At 41.3% G+C, this 16440-nt stretch overlaps 1 protein-coding gene across 1 annotated transcript in view; it reads right to left on the bottom strand.

Annotated features, from left to right (window-relative positions):
* Positions 1 to 2000: 2000 nt before the first annotated feature.
* The window catches only part of LOC310960764 (caveolae-associated protein 1-like), a 29152-nt gene continuing 14712 nt past the window's right edge, over positions 2001 to 16440 (bottom strand). The window contains exon 2 of the mRNA XM_083932562.1: positions 2001 to 6647. Coding sequence (XP_083788688.1) covers positions 5814 to 6647 — 834 coding nt within the window. The 3' untranslated portion in view covers positions 2001 to 5813. The remainder of the gene's footprint in view (positions 6648 to 16440) is intronic.

Here is a 16440-nt window from a genome sequence, read left to right as displayed (position 1 = left end):
AATGGGAAAATCAAAGTATCAGTTCATTTTTGTTTAAATTAAAAAAAATTATTTGACATTCTACACGTGTTTTCTTTTTTATTAAATTGGGAAATTGTCTGACTAATGATATGACATGAAATGACCCAATATATTATATGATATACATGATATGACATGATATGATGTGATCATATGGTATGATATTACATGATTTATTATATGATATATGATATAACAAGATATGATGTGATCATATGGTATGATATTACATGATTTATTATATGATATATGGTATATGGTATAACATGATATGATGTGATCATATGGTATGGTATAACATGATTTATTACATGATATATGGTATAACATGATATGGTATGGTATATGACATGATATGATATGATCATATGGTATGATATAACATGATTTATTATATGATATATGATATAACATGATATGATATGATCATATGGTATGGTATATGACATGATATATTACATGATATATGATATAACATGATATGATATGATCATATGGTATGATATTACATGATTTATTACATGATATATGATATAACATGATATGATATGATCATATGGTATGGTATATGACATGATATACTGTAGTATATGGTATATGGTATAGCATGATATGATATGATCATATGGTATGGTATATGACATGATATATTGTATTATATGGTATATGGTATAACATGATATGATATGATCATATGGTATGATATGACATGGTATACTGTATTATATGATATACGTTTATGGTGTGACATGATCAAACCATAGACTGTATCAAATATGGTCGTAGCATACCGGTCGGGGTCCGTTCTTTCAACTTAATCCAATCGTACTCACCTACAGGACTCTCCATCTTGTCAGACTTTGACTCCGCCTCATTTCCTTTTACCAAAAAATGGCATGTATGTGATGTTGGGGGGGAGGGAGATAAATCCAACTGGCTGACGTATACCTCTGAGGGGGGTAGCTGTCATTCAAGAGACCGGCACCTAATTATTCATAAACTTTAACCTCCAATAAAATAAAAACTAGCCTGGTACAAAAAAATTCACCCCCCTCAGTGTTGTCATGGAGATATGACCTAAACAATGTTTTTTTTTTGTCCCAGGCCTTAAACAGGTTTGATTATGCTGTGAAAACGGCCTGTTTAACATGGGGGTCAATGAGAAACTGCTCTATTATGAAACCTGCTCAGAGAACTGCAGTTTTTGGAGCTTCCTGATCACTGTGGTGGGGGCTTGGATCAAACTGGCTGATGACAATTCCATTGCAATTAGAATATGAATACACAGTTGCCTTGGGTTGTAGCCAATTACTTCAAAGACTGGACACCTGTCGCTTCCTGATATCATTTTGTGATATGTATCTAATTTGGCACTTGTGTAAATAAAGATCTAACAGTAACAATAATAAAAAACTGAGCTTGTTTCCCATGATAGACAAATATGTTCAAAAAGAAAAAAATCTAACCAAAGTAGAGCATATCTCATTAGATCAAAATCAGAAATACTTTAATAATCCCAGGGGGAAATTGTTTTGTTTGTTTTTGTTTCAAACTCCAGCTATACAAACAACATATTTAACAACAACGTAAATCTAAAACAGTATATATATATATATATATATATATATATATATATATATATATATATATATACAGTATAACTATATATAACTATATATATATATATATATATATATATATATAATATAAAAATTACAATGCTAATGTATATACAGATCAATTCAGTAATGTAATAATGTGCAAAGTACCGTACAAATGTGCAAAGAACAGATTGTTTATGAGAGGGGGTGACAGACTCTCCCAGAGATGCATCGTATAATTTGATGGGAAGGAAAGATTTCCTGTGGCGCTCTGTGGTGCGAGGAGGAGTCATAGAATCATACAGGGCCACTCTAAATACTGTTTGTAATCTAGAGGATTCTTTGTGGCCAGCTAACATTCAATAAAAACACAGAAACTGTGAAACAAATAGCTTTTATTAATTAAATCATTAGTGGTTAAGCAATGAAACATTATACAGGAATCAGTTACCAACAAAACAAAGCATGGAAACAGGTAAGTGTGAACTACAGTTTATGTTCCGTTGACAGAGGCCTCGGCACATCTGCGTGTTGTTAGGCCACTTTGACGGGCTAACCATTCAACCACTGAAAGAATTCTCTACCACAACTGTATCAAAAAGCTACAACATGTTATCTCCGCTTACGTATAAGAGTGTCAATGTCATTTGTTACACTATGACATTTGAGCAAACATCAAAATGATTCCACCAGAAAAGCTGTTCTAAATGCAGAAGAAGTGCAGGCAGCAGTAGGCAAGAGGCTCTCTGGTAAAACAACCCAAATGCAGTATGATCTGCATTGCAGTGATTCACATTATATACAAAAGAAAAACACTAACAAAGCTGTGACGTGTCCGAGCAAGAAACTGAACTTCGACAATGCAAATACTGTGGCGATGTGGTAAACTTTGGCAGCAGTTATATAACACTATCTTTTGAAACTTTGGATTCACAAATACATCTTGCGTCCGTCTCTCTCACTCTGATAGACTGCTGACCCGTCCAGGGTGTGCACCCCTTCAGCCTGATGGCATGGGTTGTAGTCCCTGCTACCCTGACCAGGATGAGTGCATAGTAGTTGGATATTTATCTTGAGCATGTTAAAAAAATGTATTGATTAATTCTTGAAATAAATCGTGTAAGGCACTCATAAAAGACCCCAATAAGTGGTGCCTATATACTTAAAAACATGTTTAACCTTTATTGTAATAAGTTAATGTGGAGAATAGAGGAAACCTGTGTGGAAATATCTGAATGAATGGATGGTCATTTGTCAAGAGAACAGAGATTTGGTGAAATGCACTTTTAATGTGGAGCAGAGGAAAGGATGGTGAGATGATTGGACACTAGGGGTCAGTGTCACACCGCAGCAATAACACACTCTTGTTTTAAAAGTAGATCCTGTGAATAGGCAGGTCCCGAGAGTACACAGTGCTGATAAGAGTCCAAACTGGTTCTACCGGAGGTTTGTGAGACTTGCTGAAAGTATTGGTCCTTATCTCAGTTTATTTATGAAAAACATCTTAGAACAGCACATAACACGCTTAAAGAAGAACATTCTCGTTGAAAAAAAAAAAAAATCAAAGTTAATACCACCGGAGTGAAATGTAACAGACCTGTGGACGAGCTGTCTCTGCCTTGTGTTTTGCAGACCTTCATTTTAACGAGTACTGGTTATTCTTTGGCAGTAAGATGTTGCATAAGAGTATCACATGCAACTCGGCGTGCTAAAACTACAACTATTACACTACATTCAGACAGGAATGAAAAGGAGATGACATCAGCCAAGTGTAAATTGTGGTCAAATACAAAATCATACACAAATACTTAACTGTGAGCTCATCAACATCTAGAACTTAAAACAGAATCACTGTGTGTAAATAATGAGTAAATTAAGCAGAGTAAGATAACACTTCAGTATTTAAACAGCTGAACAAGAAAAGAGGGTGGAAGGAATACTTGTGTGTGTGTGTGTGTGTGTGTGTGTGTGTGTGTGTGTGTGTGTGTGTGTGTGTGTGTGTGTGTGTGTGTGTGTGTGTGTGTGTGTGTGTGTGTGTGTGTGTGTGTGTGTGTGTGTGTGTGTGTGTGTGTGTGTGTGTGTGTGTTATAGAAATACACAAGGGATCTAAGCATTTGAAGCACAAATATGTACTCAGTTTATGAATGGTCATTGCGAATCTGCTTCTCAACAGTCCACACCCCACTAGCTGTGAGTGGCTGGGCTTTTGATTTGAAAAATGAAACAGGAAAGGAAATGCTGAAAAATTATACTTTTCCACAAAGGGAATGATGGTGACAGTTCTGTGATTGCCCCGCCTCCCTTCACCAATCCACAACAAAGTTATTTTCAGTTTCTTCTTCCTATTTTCTTCTTCTTCTTTATTTATTTCATTATCATCTACACTATACAACACAAATGGACTCTAAACAACTCTTGAAGTGCTTTTGGATTTATGGAACATTTCAATTAAACCTTTTTTGGTCAAATAAAGTAAAACCTCAGTTATAATTTTTTTATGGGGGAGGGTATTGTTGTAGTTTGGGCCTTTTGTCCTATTGGTGATAATAACATTGTGACCCTGTTTACTGCTGAGATCTGGGACTGCTGTACCCTATGGTCAGATGAACCTGCTAAGTTGCGCACCATCTGTGCACGGTGTACAGTTGTAGACTACCTGGCCATGACCTTGCTCTTTGGTAAAGTTTTGGCCAGCACAACAAGCTGTAATCCCCACACTGACAAAATGAGCATTCATTTCAAGTGCCGTTTGTGTCCACCTGTAAGTCCAACATTTGTGCTCCTTTCAGCTCGGCTTTTATCTCTACCAACTCACGAGAAAAAGATCTGTCTCTTAAGCTGCCAAATGCTCTACTTTCTGTCTGCTGTTTGTTCAGGCAGTGTACGGTAGGTTTATCAGAGCCTTTTCACTGAAAGCAACTGTCTGTTGCTGTTGGAAACCAATTTGATGAAAGCAATGAGAATGAGAATCCAAAAGAATGAGCTAAAAGATGCAAAATCTCTGCAGAGACCCACAGGGAACGGCAGAGACAGATGATAATTCTCTTTGTGTTTATTACAACGAACAACCTTCACACTACATGTTAGTGCAGCTTTATAAAGGAGGTCTTGAAGATTAGCCAGTAAAGCAGGACCTACCATAGGGCCCTCATCATGTCATCGATATTGTACTTTAATGGTGTATATTCCTAACATGACTCCAACAGATGGATTGATTCTCATTGTCTTCGCATATTCATCTGGGAACTCCGGTTTGGAGATCTTTTGGGAAGGGGCGAAAATACTGGTATCTGATTGGATAAACCATCTGTCTATCACCAACATACGGGCCAAATCAACCAATCAGATCCCCGAAGCATATGAGGTACTAACAGCATCGAGGCAAAGCCCAGAAAGTAAACAACATATAGGGTAAAGGATATTTTCCGTTTGTGTAACGTGAATTTACGGATCAAAGGCCCAATTTCAGGAGCCCGTTCCATATTCAACAGAAGGATCCAGAGAAAAAAGAGTTAGTGAGCGGCTGCTCCATAGCTGCTCATCTCATCTGTGGAAGCCTCCATGTTGTTTGCACTCAACAGTCTCTTCTCATTTCATCACCTAAATCCACTTTAAAACCAACACTGATTGGTTCGGTTGCTTAGGCAAACTTCTCCAAATGTTCTCATCCGGACGTTATCAGACTGATATGCAAGTAAAATACAATGGCAAGGCCAGTATATTACTTAACAAAGTTTTAATTAAACTAGCTCAAATCAAGACACATCGGTGAAGTTCTGGGGGCCCACAGGTTTGCCAAAGTTATTTGGAGGAGAAAACAACAACAACAGCTTCCTGCTTCAACCTGAACTATAGAGTAACTTGCATGTTTTACAGACAGTTTGGATGCACCCTTTACATTTGACCTCCAAATAAAGTGGTTTAGATACAAAGTGTTGGCTTGCTAACCACTGTCTGATCTCTTTACTGCCCTGTCAAACTTTATCGATATCGCCGTGTTATCAGATCTCAGCAACTAATTGTGAGTACAAAGTTATTATAACAAATAATGGCCAAAATGATAAAAAATAAAAACCAAATTGTAAACTGACATAATTATTCTTTATAAATCCCAATCCCACGATTAATTCTGTTTTTACAAAAGAACCTCAGGGATTATGTTAGGATCTAGACAAATTCCTTTTTCTTTATCTAGTCGCTGTCTCTATCTCTGTCTTCATTCTCATGCAGAGCATCTTCATCCTCTTCATCCTCCTCAGCCTCTTCTTCATCCCCTCCTCCATTCATCATCTCCATCTCAACCTCCACTGCGCCCTCCTCAACCTCATCATCCACTCCACTGAAGGGATCAGCATCCTGGGACACCTCCACCATCTCGGTGCCTTGGACCACCTCAACTTCACCCTCACGTATTTTCTTGACATGGAAGGTGAAAGGGGGAACCTTGTACACAGCAGTCTTGGACCGGGCGTAAACAGTATGGTCTGGTGTGAAGGACTTCTTGACCTTGTCACGGGATGTCTGGATCTTCTGCTTGCGCTCCGGGTTGACACTCATCCGTGTTCCAAGCTTTCCCATCTTCTTCTCGATGTTGTGACGTGTCTTCTCTATATTATCCTTGGTTTTCTGCCTGGTCTTCTCCAGGTTTGCCTTGGTTTTCTGCTTTGTCCTCTCCAGGTTCTCCTTGGTTTTCTGCTTTGTCTTCTCCAGGTTCTCTTTGGTCTTCGCTTTGGTCTTATCCATCTTCTCCTTTGAGAAGACCGTCTTCAGGGTTTGTACACGCTGCAGGCTGCTGCGCTTGATGCGCTCGGCGCGGGACTCCTCAATGGCCTCCTCAATCTCCACCCCCTCTTCATCTGACGAGAGGTCTACGTGGGGTTTGTCTGCCTTCTCTCCTTCTCCTCCATCCTCTTCTTCCACTGCTTCCTTGAGCTCTAGCAGGCTGCCTCCTCTGCTTCCTGACACAGACTCAGAAACCTTCATGGATTTAGAGACGCTGAGTTTCGAGGGAACCTTCACTTCATCCTGTGGAGAGGCGAAAAAGAAGAATGTTAATGCTTGCTTAAATTCAAGTTAACCACGTGACCAATGACAACGTATGCAGAGAAACCAAGCCCCCACCACAGCGAATTCCTGGTTGATCCAATGAGCAACTGCCAAAAACGTCAGTTTTCTGAGAGTCCACTAGGGGTCCATTAAACCTATTTAAGGCCTGGTACAAAAACCTATTCTAGTCTGTATCTTTAAGGTCAATTATTTTGTACCAGGCTAGTTTTTATTTTATTGGAGGTTAAAGTTTATGAATAATTAGGGGCGTTGCCTCTTGAGTGACAGCTAGTCGCTGGCCCTCAGTTCTCCTTGGTGGTATACGTCACAAATGACGCAGAGTCAAAGTCTGACAAGATGGCGACTCCCGTAGGCAAGTACCATTGGATCAAGTTGAGAGAAGGGCCCCCGACGGGTATGCTACGTCCATTTTTTATGCAGTCTATGAGAGAAACATGCATTTTGTTTTAAAATTTAAGTATAAATGGTCAAAATAAATGGACAATCCTAGAAAAATTATGTCTTGAGACATGAATCTATAGCAACTCCAACAGATAGCTAATACCATAATGAATGCACATGCTCTGTGTGTGTGTGTGTGTGTGTGTGTTGAGTTGATGAACTTTCCATTCTCTTGCACAGGTACACACAGGCTAACTGTGGTGAGAAACATGACTCAACAGTCAGGGTTTACTACACAACCCAGGTGTTAGAGATGCGGGCTGATTACGTTTGGCAGAGGCCAAGACCAAGTGGAATCTGTAACAAGACTCCAGAGTTCACTCATTTAAAGTATGTCATACCAGAGGGAGACATGACAGAGAAAAATGTAACTGTCTCGGAGACAAAGGAATGGAAACATGGATATGGAAATAGGTTAAAGGGGATTCTGGGAGCTGTGAGCAAAGTGTTGAAGAGTTACGCAACAAAATCACAGTTTGAGTGCAAAGCTGCACATGCCCTTCTAATCACACATAATAAGATATACATATTACACACACAGACCATACACAAACACACATGCACACTGTCTGGATCCAGAGGGGAGGAGAGAGCTCCACGATGTTCCAGTCAGGATCAGGGAGAATTGAAGTTTTGTGCTCTAATGGTGTTTCTCTGCAGGCTGACACATGCTCTGATTCTCTCTGTGTTCATTCATTTGGAAACACTGATTATAGAGACACTATCAGCCACAGTATGAGTGAGAAGGTATGACAGACTGTTTTAGTTCTAATCCTGTAGTGGTAGCTATCCCATAACCTATGTGTTGAGAGTTTGTTGTTTATGAGTATGGGAAGCAGAGGTGTCAAGATGTCCTCCTATTCAAGACAGGTAAGTCCCATGTCAAGGCTTAAATCGAGACCAAGAAGTCCAAAGTCAAGTCCAAGTCCTGGACTTAATGTTTTCGAGTCCTAAACAAGTCATTTTCATTTGTAAACAGAGAAACAGTTATTTTAAATGTGGGAATAACAAGTATTAACAAATGGAATGTGAATGCATTTGATCATGATTTGATTTGATCATTCGTTAAAATAATTTCTACTCCAACAGCTTCTCCAATTTCCGTTTCAAATGACATTAGAGAGGGCTTGCTAATGATTGGTTAGGGCAAATTAAAACAAGAAACTGTCTGACATGATATCAGGCTGAAAGAATGAACTTAAACAAAACGGAATTTCTGTCTATTATCGGACGAATGCCCATAGGATATGAAAGACATTGTGGTGTGAGGGGATGTTTAGTTAAAGGTTGAATATGTAGAATCTGTATTAAAAGCTTTATTTAAAAAATTTAAAAAAAAACACCCACGGGGCGTTTTGAGGGGTACAGAATGAAAGTTTTGCTTTTCCATAAAAAATATATTTAGTCCGATTTAATATTTAAAAAATTTGACGGGTTTGACAATGACTTTCTGTCCCGTTCTGTTTCCATGGTAGCAGCCAGTAGCGTTGGGCGTTGCTGGTTGCCAGGGTGTTCTGTTGTTGGGTGCAGCTACTGTAGGCTGATACTGGCTGAATTGGAGTTTGCCAATCCTGCAGTGGCTTCGGAGCCTCGCCGAAGGGGGCGTTATTTGTCCCAGCAGCTGAGCGAGCGGAGACAGGCAAAAACCAGAGTCACTATGGGCCAAGCATTCACTCCATGGACTGAGAGAAAGGAGAGAAACGCCATTAAAACGCACGGCCAAATGGCTACGCTTCTCCTTGATCGCTAATACTTTCATCTTTACTTTAACAGTAACGACTAACAGTAACTGTCAAACTCCTCTAATCCTTGTTTTTATGGTGTGATTTGTCAGAGTGGATGGGTTCAAACAGGATCAAACAGACTCAGGTCTCCTGTAGGCTACTGGACCGGGTCTGACCAACCTGGCAACCCGACTGCTGGAATTATTTTTTGTTGCTACGACTACGATCTTAAAACACTAGATGGCGGTGTTCTGCTCCTTCTCCATATTAATCCTTTAATTACTGTAATATTATATGTGATTCCTTGATGTTTCCCAAAGGGCCACCTTTAAATGTCTACTTGTACTCACATTTAATTGGCAGAAAGGGGTCAAATTTACAAAACAGTTTCATGCTCAACCAAAAGATGGACCCAATCAGTGCCATCATTCTTGGTGTAATGCACCCTGTAGCTTCCAGGTCCCACTAGTTTGGCTTTGGTTGATGTTTATTCTTGTTACATAAACGTCTTGCTCAACACAGTTTTTACACCTCATGTACCGAAAACCCTTCACAAAGAACAAGAAAGTGTGACCCCCTGGCCCTGGCCCGCCCTGATGAAGCATTCCTGCACAGCACCACTTTCTGCTCTTCTTCTTCCATCTGTTTGCATTACAGATGAGGGAGCCTTTCTTTCCGTTTCTCTTATGTGCCTGATTCACCTTGTAAAAACAATGCTCCGGTTTGTTAATGAAGGCTGGAGGGGGGGGGGGGGGGGGGGGGTCTTCCTCTTTCCATCACAGCAAATCTTATTCCAATTGGGCTCCTGAATGTCTGTATTAGGGCCAATACTTGTCGTACGTATTGTATTTTCCTCTCCCTCTACACCGCCTCCAAGGTCAAAACAGGAACTCAGCAGAGCCAGAACAAAGGAGAACAGGGAAGGGGGGAGTAAGGTGTGGAAAGGGAAGAAACCTTTCTGCTGTGGTATGAATCGAGTAATAGCACAAGTGGGATGATGCTTTAGAGTCTTGGAAAACCATCTGCTCAGCAGGAAGATGATAGCATCAAAGTGTTGGCTGGAAGGTAGAGGTATGAGAGCTGAGGGGGGCTGAAGGGGGGGGGGGGTCTCCTGCCTATTGTGTTCTGCTCCAGTGTGATAGTTGTTTTATGAAGGTATTGTACTGCAGTATCTTGGGTAAACTTGACCTTGGATGAGGAATCTTGGCTTTCCTGAACAGCTGTGTTGAGAGGCGGCTGTGCTGGAAAATACTTTCCTTACTTAAATTCATTACACCTTGTTTCAATCTCAAGGATAATTAGTCTTTGACATGGCCTCACATTTTTCAACCAACTAATCAAGGAACTAACTAACCAACTGATCAAACAACTGATCAAACAACTAATCAACCAACAAACCACCAAGTTTCGGCACCTATGGACCCTCCATCGCAACTCCCTTTCTACCTCCCTCTTTTTCCCTTGACTTCCTATGAGGCCCAGTGCACACAGCAGAAACACATGGCAGCTCCATTACATTATATTTGTGCCAGTTGTACTTTAGCTGATATCAGTGACCTTGGGACTTTGGGGCGCCCTGGGCTGGGGCCATTAGGCAGCTCCTGCAGCCTTATCTCACATGGATCTTAGTGGCAATGAAGGGTTTCTCTGGGACGGATGTTAGAGTGATGGACACCTCCTAGAAAAAGTTTTACCACAAGTTTTATTTTATTTTAGGCTTCATGGGATACAGTGTCACTAAGCATAGGAGAACATAGCTGAATCCCATAAGCTTTTAAAATGAGGTGTAGCTGGACTGTTCCCTTGTCTGTGAGGAGCTGGACGTACAGTATTCAGTGTGTGCTCAGGAAAGCCCAGTCCGTCAGTTCAGAGTGTAAGAGGTCACAGGCTAATGTGTTTGCAGAACAATTCAACAGGGAATTCTGTACTGCGTGCATGTGTGTGTGTGTCAAAGTACATGGAAAGAGCGTATGGGGAAGTTCAGGCATTTACCTTAGTGTGTTGACTTCCTGACCCTCCTAATTTAATGGGACATTGTTCTCTGTGAGGCTGCTGCACAAAAGACAGGAAGGTACACTCAGAGCCATGGAAAATACAAGAATGAGGTATGTAATGGTTCTGTGAGTTAGAGAGAGAGAGAGTGTGTGTGTGTGTGTGTGTGTGTGTGTGTGTGTGTGTGTGTGTGTGTGTGTGTGTGTGTGTGTGTGTGTGTGTGTGTGTGTGTGTGTGTGCAGTAAGACTAGATTTTGCCTTTAGCTCTTGCAAAACACAAGGAGATCATTTCCATATCTGGTTTGCACTTGGATTACAAAATGACAGTCAGGAGGGATGTTAGTTGCAAAACCCATTGAACCACAATCTATTTGTGTGTGTTTGTGTGTATGTATGTGTGTGTGTGTGTGTGTGTGTGTGTGTGTGTGTGTGTGTGTGTGTGTGTGTGTGTGTGTGTGTGTGTGTGTGTGTGTGTGTGTGTGTGTGTGTGTGTGTGTGAGACAGAGAAAGAGAGTCAGTGTGTTCTGGAGCGATGGGAGTAGTCGTCTCATGACTTGTTTCAGCACAATATGGGGCTGCGCTTTTTGCTCCTTATCTCTTGTTATGCCTTCATGTTGATTGGCGTGTGTGTGTGTGTGTGTGTGTGTGTGTGTTCACAGTGCACTGAATTTCTGTAACCACTGTTGCGTTCCTCTTTCCCATCACTAATACCACACCCTCTAAAGCCACATTATTGCATTGTTGACAGTAACTTTCCTTCTCTTTCCTTCTTGTTCTCTTGAAATGTTTTGCCAAAGCACAATTAAAAATATAATAATTACAAGATACAATACAATCAATGAGAATAATAACTATACAGTAACAGAATAAAATAGATAATGAAATAGAATAATATATAATATATATCTACAAAATAATATTAAATACAAAATTATTTCTTTCTTTCTTAGTTAATACTAATAACTAAGTATAAAATGTGTTTAAGTCGTCGAGCTGAAGCTCATTTGTGATATTTATTACCAACCTCAAAGATGAGAGTGGCTGATTACATCTTAAATCTATGCAGCTAATAACAGGAAGCCAATATTTCTTACAGAAGTAGTTCTTAACTTCTTTCAGATCATCATTGTGTGTGCATGTGTGTATACGTGTGTGCGTGTGTGTGTGTGTGTGTGTTTGTGTGTGTGTGCGTGCGTGCGTGTGTGTGTGTATGTGCGTGTGTGTGCGTGTGTGTGTGCACGTGCGTGTGTGTGTGTGTGTGTGTGTGAATTGCTGAGATCAGCTGGCTGACGCTCTGTCTTGTCAGCACAACACAGTGTTTCTCTTTCATGGTGACTGTGCTGCTGTACAGCCTGAGCCCCCACAGAGTTGTTTTTACTTTTAGTTGTAATAGATTTCATTTCTGTTTTTAAGACTTTAATTGTTTATCAAATGTTGGTGTCCATTTAAGTAAAAAAAATGCTGTTCGCTCCTGTGTCTTTATTTTCATATTGCCACTGGGAATGGTCAGAGTCCCAATGTAAAATTCTACTCTTCTATTCAAAGGGCTAGTGAAGAGGTTTTGCAAAAGTGAAATACCACTCCAGTCTGCATTTTGGTGTTCTTCATCTCCACCCTGTTCATTTGTTTTCATATAATAATCCTTGTAGCACAATTCGAATCACTCTAAGCCTGTTTTCCTGCCCGTGTGTCCTTTTAAGTGTCCTTTCAGAGATGGTGGGGATGTTTCATGTGGGCATACTTGGATTTTCTGGGCGTAGCCAGTGGTGAGCCACTCACCCAGCACAGGGAAACCATGGCAGCAACAACAATGCCAGAGCAGTTACCTCAGTCAAGTGTGTGCCAAGTGTGTGTATACACTTCCAGCTTCAGGCTGATGAATAATGTATTATGTTTTTCAGCTTAGCGTAGTTTCTGATGACTGTTTTGTATGAAGTCTACTAATAAAATATGCCCGAACCAATCATTTTCAATTGTATTGCCTCCACTGGCAGTCACACACATTTTGTACTTGTGTGTCCATGGTAACAGTGGTGAGCCTGGCTGGAACTATAATGTTTCCAGATGAAAGGAAAGAGATGAAACAGACGAGTCACAGAGCAGGCCCGCTGCGTGTGTATCTGTGTGTGTGTATGTGTGTGTATGTGTGTGTGTGTGTACTGATATACTTGAGTAGGTGTGATCATATTAACGTGGGGTTTGTGTATTGAAGGGCTTTGGATGTGTGTATATGCACTTGTGCGTGTGTTTTTTTGCATATGTATATGTTGAGTCAGGAGCTCACTGTGGAAGCTTTCCACTTTCAGTCCACACTGCAACCACTCATCAGCCTGATGTAGAGTGAGAGAGAGGAATCCCACTGCAACACACCCCTCTCTGTTTCTGCTTTCCTGTTTAAACTCAAAACCACCAAGAACTCCCCTACTGCTGTGGAAAAGCCAGATGTGTGTGTGTGTGTGTGTGTGTGTAGAATGTACACTCGTACAGCACATGTACAGTACAGTGTGCGTGTTGCTCGTACAGGTACACACACACACACACACGCACAATGAGGGGATTTTCCAGTAAATCCAGGGAAGTGGGGAATCCTCATGATAGAACTGCTGATGTGCAGAGGAACTGGGCAGTCTTAGAAACACATGAGGACATTGTCTTTCTTTTTTCTGGAGCTTTGGAATTAAGGTCCATTTAGTAGCTGTTCTGGAGCTTTTCCCAATTTAACAATTTAATGTTAACTTTATTGACAAATACACTCATCAAATAAGCCATGGAGACAATTTTTTCATGTAACAACTATTAACGGAGAATTCCGAGACAGTTGCTAACAGACATACATGGCTAACAGTGATTAGCTCGGGGCAGTACGGTGAAGGCATTAAAACATATTTTTTAACCACTAATACTGCTCAAAATATCACCAAACCTCTGCAGTAGATCGAGAAGAGTCCCTACACAGAAAACAAAGCACCAATGGGCTCCTTCCTTTGGGATTGACTTTGCTAATCCACTTGAATGGACTTTACTATGAGAGGAGCTGGTACAGGGGCCAGTAGGTAAGTCTTTAAAACACTCTATTAATAAACTCCAGGTTCTCTAACTTGTTGGTGAGAAATTTAACTTTGTTTGAGACCTGTTTCTGTCTCAGGAACAAACTGTGTGTGTGTGTGTGTGTGTGTGTGTGTGTGTGTTTCAGTATATTTCTCATGAGTACCATGAGAAAGTGTAAAACTCTGGGGAGAGAACTCCCTACTGTTGTCCTGTTTCCACTCGTCCCCTTTCATCAGAGACATGGGACCAGAGGGAGAGAGAGAGAGAGAGAGAGAGAGAGAGAGAGAGAGAGAGCGAGCAAGAGAGAGAGAGAGATTTCTATATAAAGGGATGGCATGCCGCAGGTCCCTGAGGGGGGAGAGAGAGGGATGAGTCACCAGGCCTGTTGTTGCACTTGAGCTCAACAATCTTTATTTTTCTTTCTTTTTGCCTCTATTTCACTTCCCTCCTTTCTCTGTTCATTCATTCCGGCCTTCATCGCTTCACCCCTTTCTTCATTTCTCTCTACGTTCCGTGGTTTCCTTACAGTCAGTGGTTGGTGAGTAAACCTGAATTCTCAGATCACTGAGGAATGAGACAGATCAGCGTCATAGCTCCATGGCAACCAAACATAGAAAAACCCAAATATCCCTGTGCCAGCTGTGCGCCAGACAATCTCACTTGTTTTTTATTCCCTTCAGTTAACTTGTTCCAACTTTTAAGAGTCCTTGATCAATGGCATAAAACCAGCTACAGGGTAGGCACATTACTCTACTTGTGTTCAGTGGCGTGCACAGACTTTTTGAAGGGCAGGGGCGAAAAGGAAAAAAAGGGCATATATATAGCGTGTCCTCGCCACTGAAGAGGGCAATTTAGCACGTTTTGGCTCCTAGAGAGCACTTTAGCATGCGTTTTGGCTTCCAAGAGGGCACTTTAGCACATGTTTGGCTCCTAGAGGGCACTTTAGCACATGTTTTGGCTCCTAGAGGGCACTTTAGTAATGATGTCCAAATGAAGCTTCATGAAGCATTTTCATTATTTTCTGTTTCCACTAGATGGAGCTCTCTGCTCAACAAAGGGTTGAAAACACACTGAATCACTATTCTTTGAGCTCTTTTCTCGAAAAATGGCTTAAAATTTAAAAACATCAATCACAGCAACTTTTTAAGGGTCTGACCTTAGTTGTTTCCAATAGTGGTATTGAAGTTGGCTATTCTAGGGTTGAAAACACACTGAATCACTATTCTTTGAGCTCTTTTCTTTAAAACAAGAGCTCCATCTAGTGGACTCAACAAATACAACTGATGCTTCATGAGGCTTCATTTGGACATCACTACACTTTAGCACATGTTTTGGCTCCCAAGAGGGCACTTTAGCACACTTTTTGGCTTCCAAGAGGACACTATAGCACATGTTTTGGCTCCTAAGAGGGCACTTTAGCACACGTTTTGGATCCCAAGAGGGGACTTTAGCACATGTTTTGGCTCCTAGAGAGCACTTTAGCACGCATCTATGCTGCCATGAGGTCCCTTTAGTACATGTTTTGGCCCCCAAGAGCGCACTTTAGTACATGTTTAAGCTGCCTTGAGGGAGGGGAGTATAACTTTTACTTGAAGCTGATTTTCATTGAAATTAGTTAAGTTATCACACTGCTATTCCATTTGCACATCATCATATTGTCTTTAGCAATATATTCATGAGAAATTGAAAGGGAGAAATCAGTACTGAGGCTTCATTTGTGAAACAGCAGCACATACCCTTGTTAGCACTAATCCGGTTCATGAGATTCCTGCTGGAACGGTTTCTTGGTGTAGAGCATCTGGGCTCAGTCCATATACTGCTTCTTATCATCACAGTGAAGTGTGGGTGGTGTGTGTGCTGTCACTCCCTGTTACTCTGACTGGTTAGCTGCACACTCAGAATCAGAAACACCTGTCCACTTTGGGAAAGCAGCAGGGGGGTTTGGTGCACCAGCAGGGGATGTGGGGGATCTGGTCCAGGGTGAACACATTGATTAGGAGATGCGGTGTGCAGGTCTGGGAGAGGAGACTGAGAAGAATCAGAGACAGCGGGCAGTGTTGGTGAGGAGCAAGTGCACAGGGACGAGAAAGACGGGAAAACAGGACGATGAACAATCAGCGGGGTCCGCCTGAGACATTCCATAAGGGTCTTATGCAAATGAGTTTCCCCGCTCCAGTAAAAAAGACAAACCTCTGATACGACTTTGCAATGACAGATATCTGTAATACGCTCAGCTCAGGTCCCCAGGACAGGCGCTCTCGTTGAATGCTCCTATGGGCTTAGTGGCCAAGCACAGTATTGCAGCACTGGCCTTTTTTAGTGGCTGTCCTGGGCCCGGAAGCACATTCTCCTATTCACTCCCGTACATGCTGGGAAGAGGAGACACCACTCACCACATAGGACAGGAGTTTGCCTATATTTTGGTCAAGTGGTGAATCTGATCAATGTTAACTCCAAGCCCCCACCACAGCGACTCCCTGGTTGATCCAATACGGAAGTGCCAAAAACGTCAGTTCTCTGAGTGTCCACTAGGGGCATGTCTCATA

The sequence above is a fragment of the Echiichthys vipera genome (assembly GCF_963691815.1).
Source record: "Echiichthys vipera genome assembly, chromosome: 18".
Classification (NCBI taxonomy): domain Eukaryota; kingdom Metazoa; phylum Chordata; class Actinopteri; order Perciformes; family Trachinidae; genus Echiichthys; species Echiichthys vipera.
This window is presented reverse-complemented; position numbering and strand designations above follow the sequence as displayed.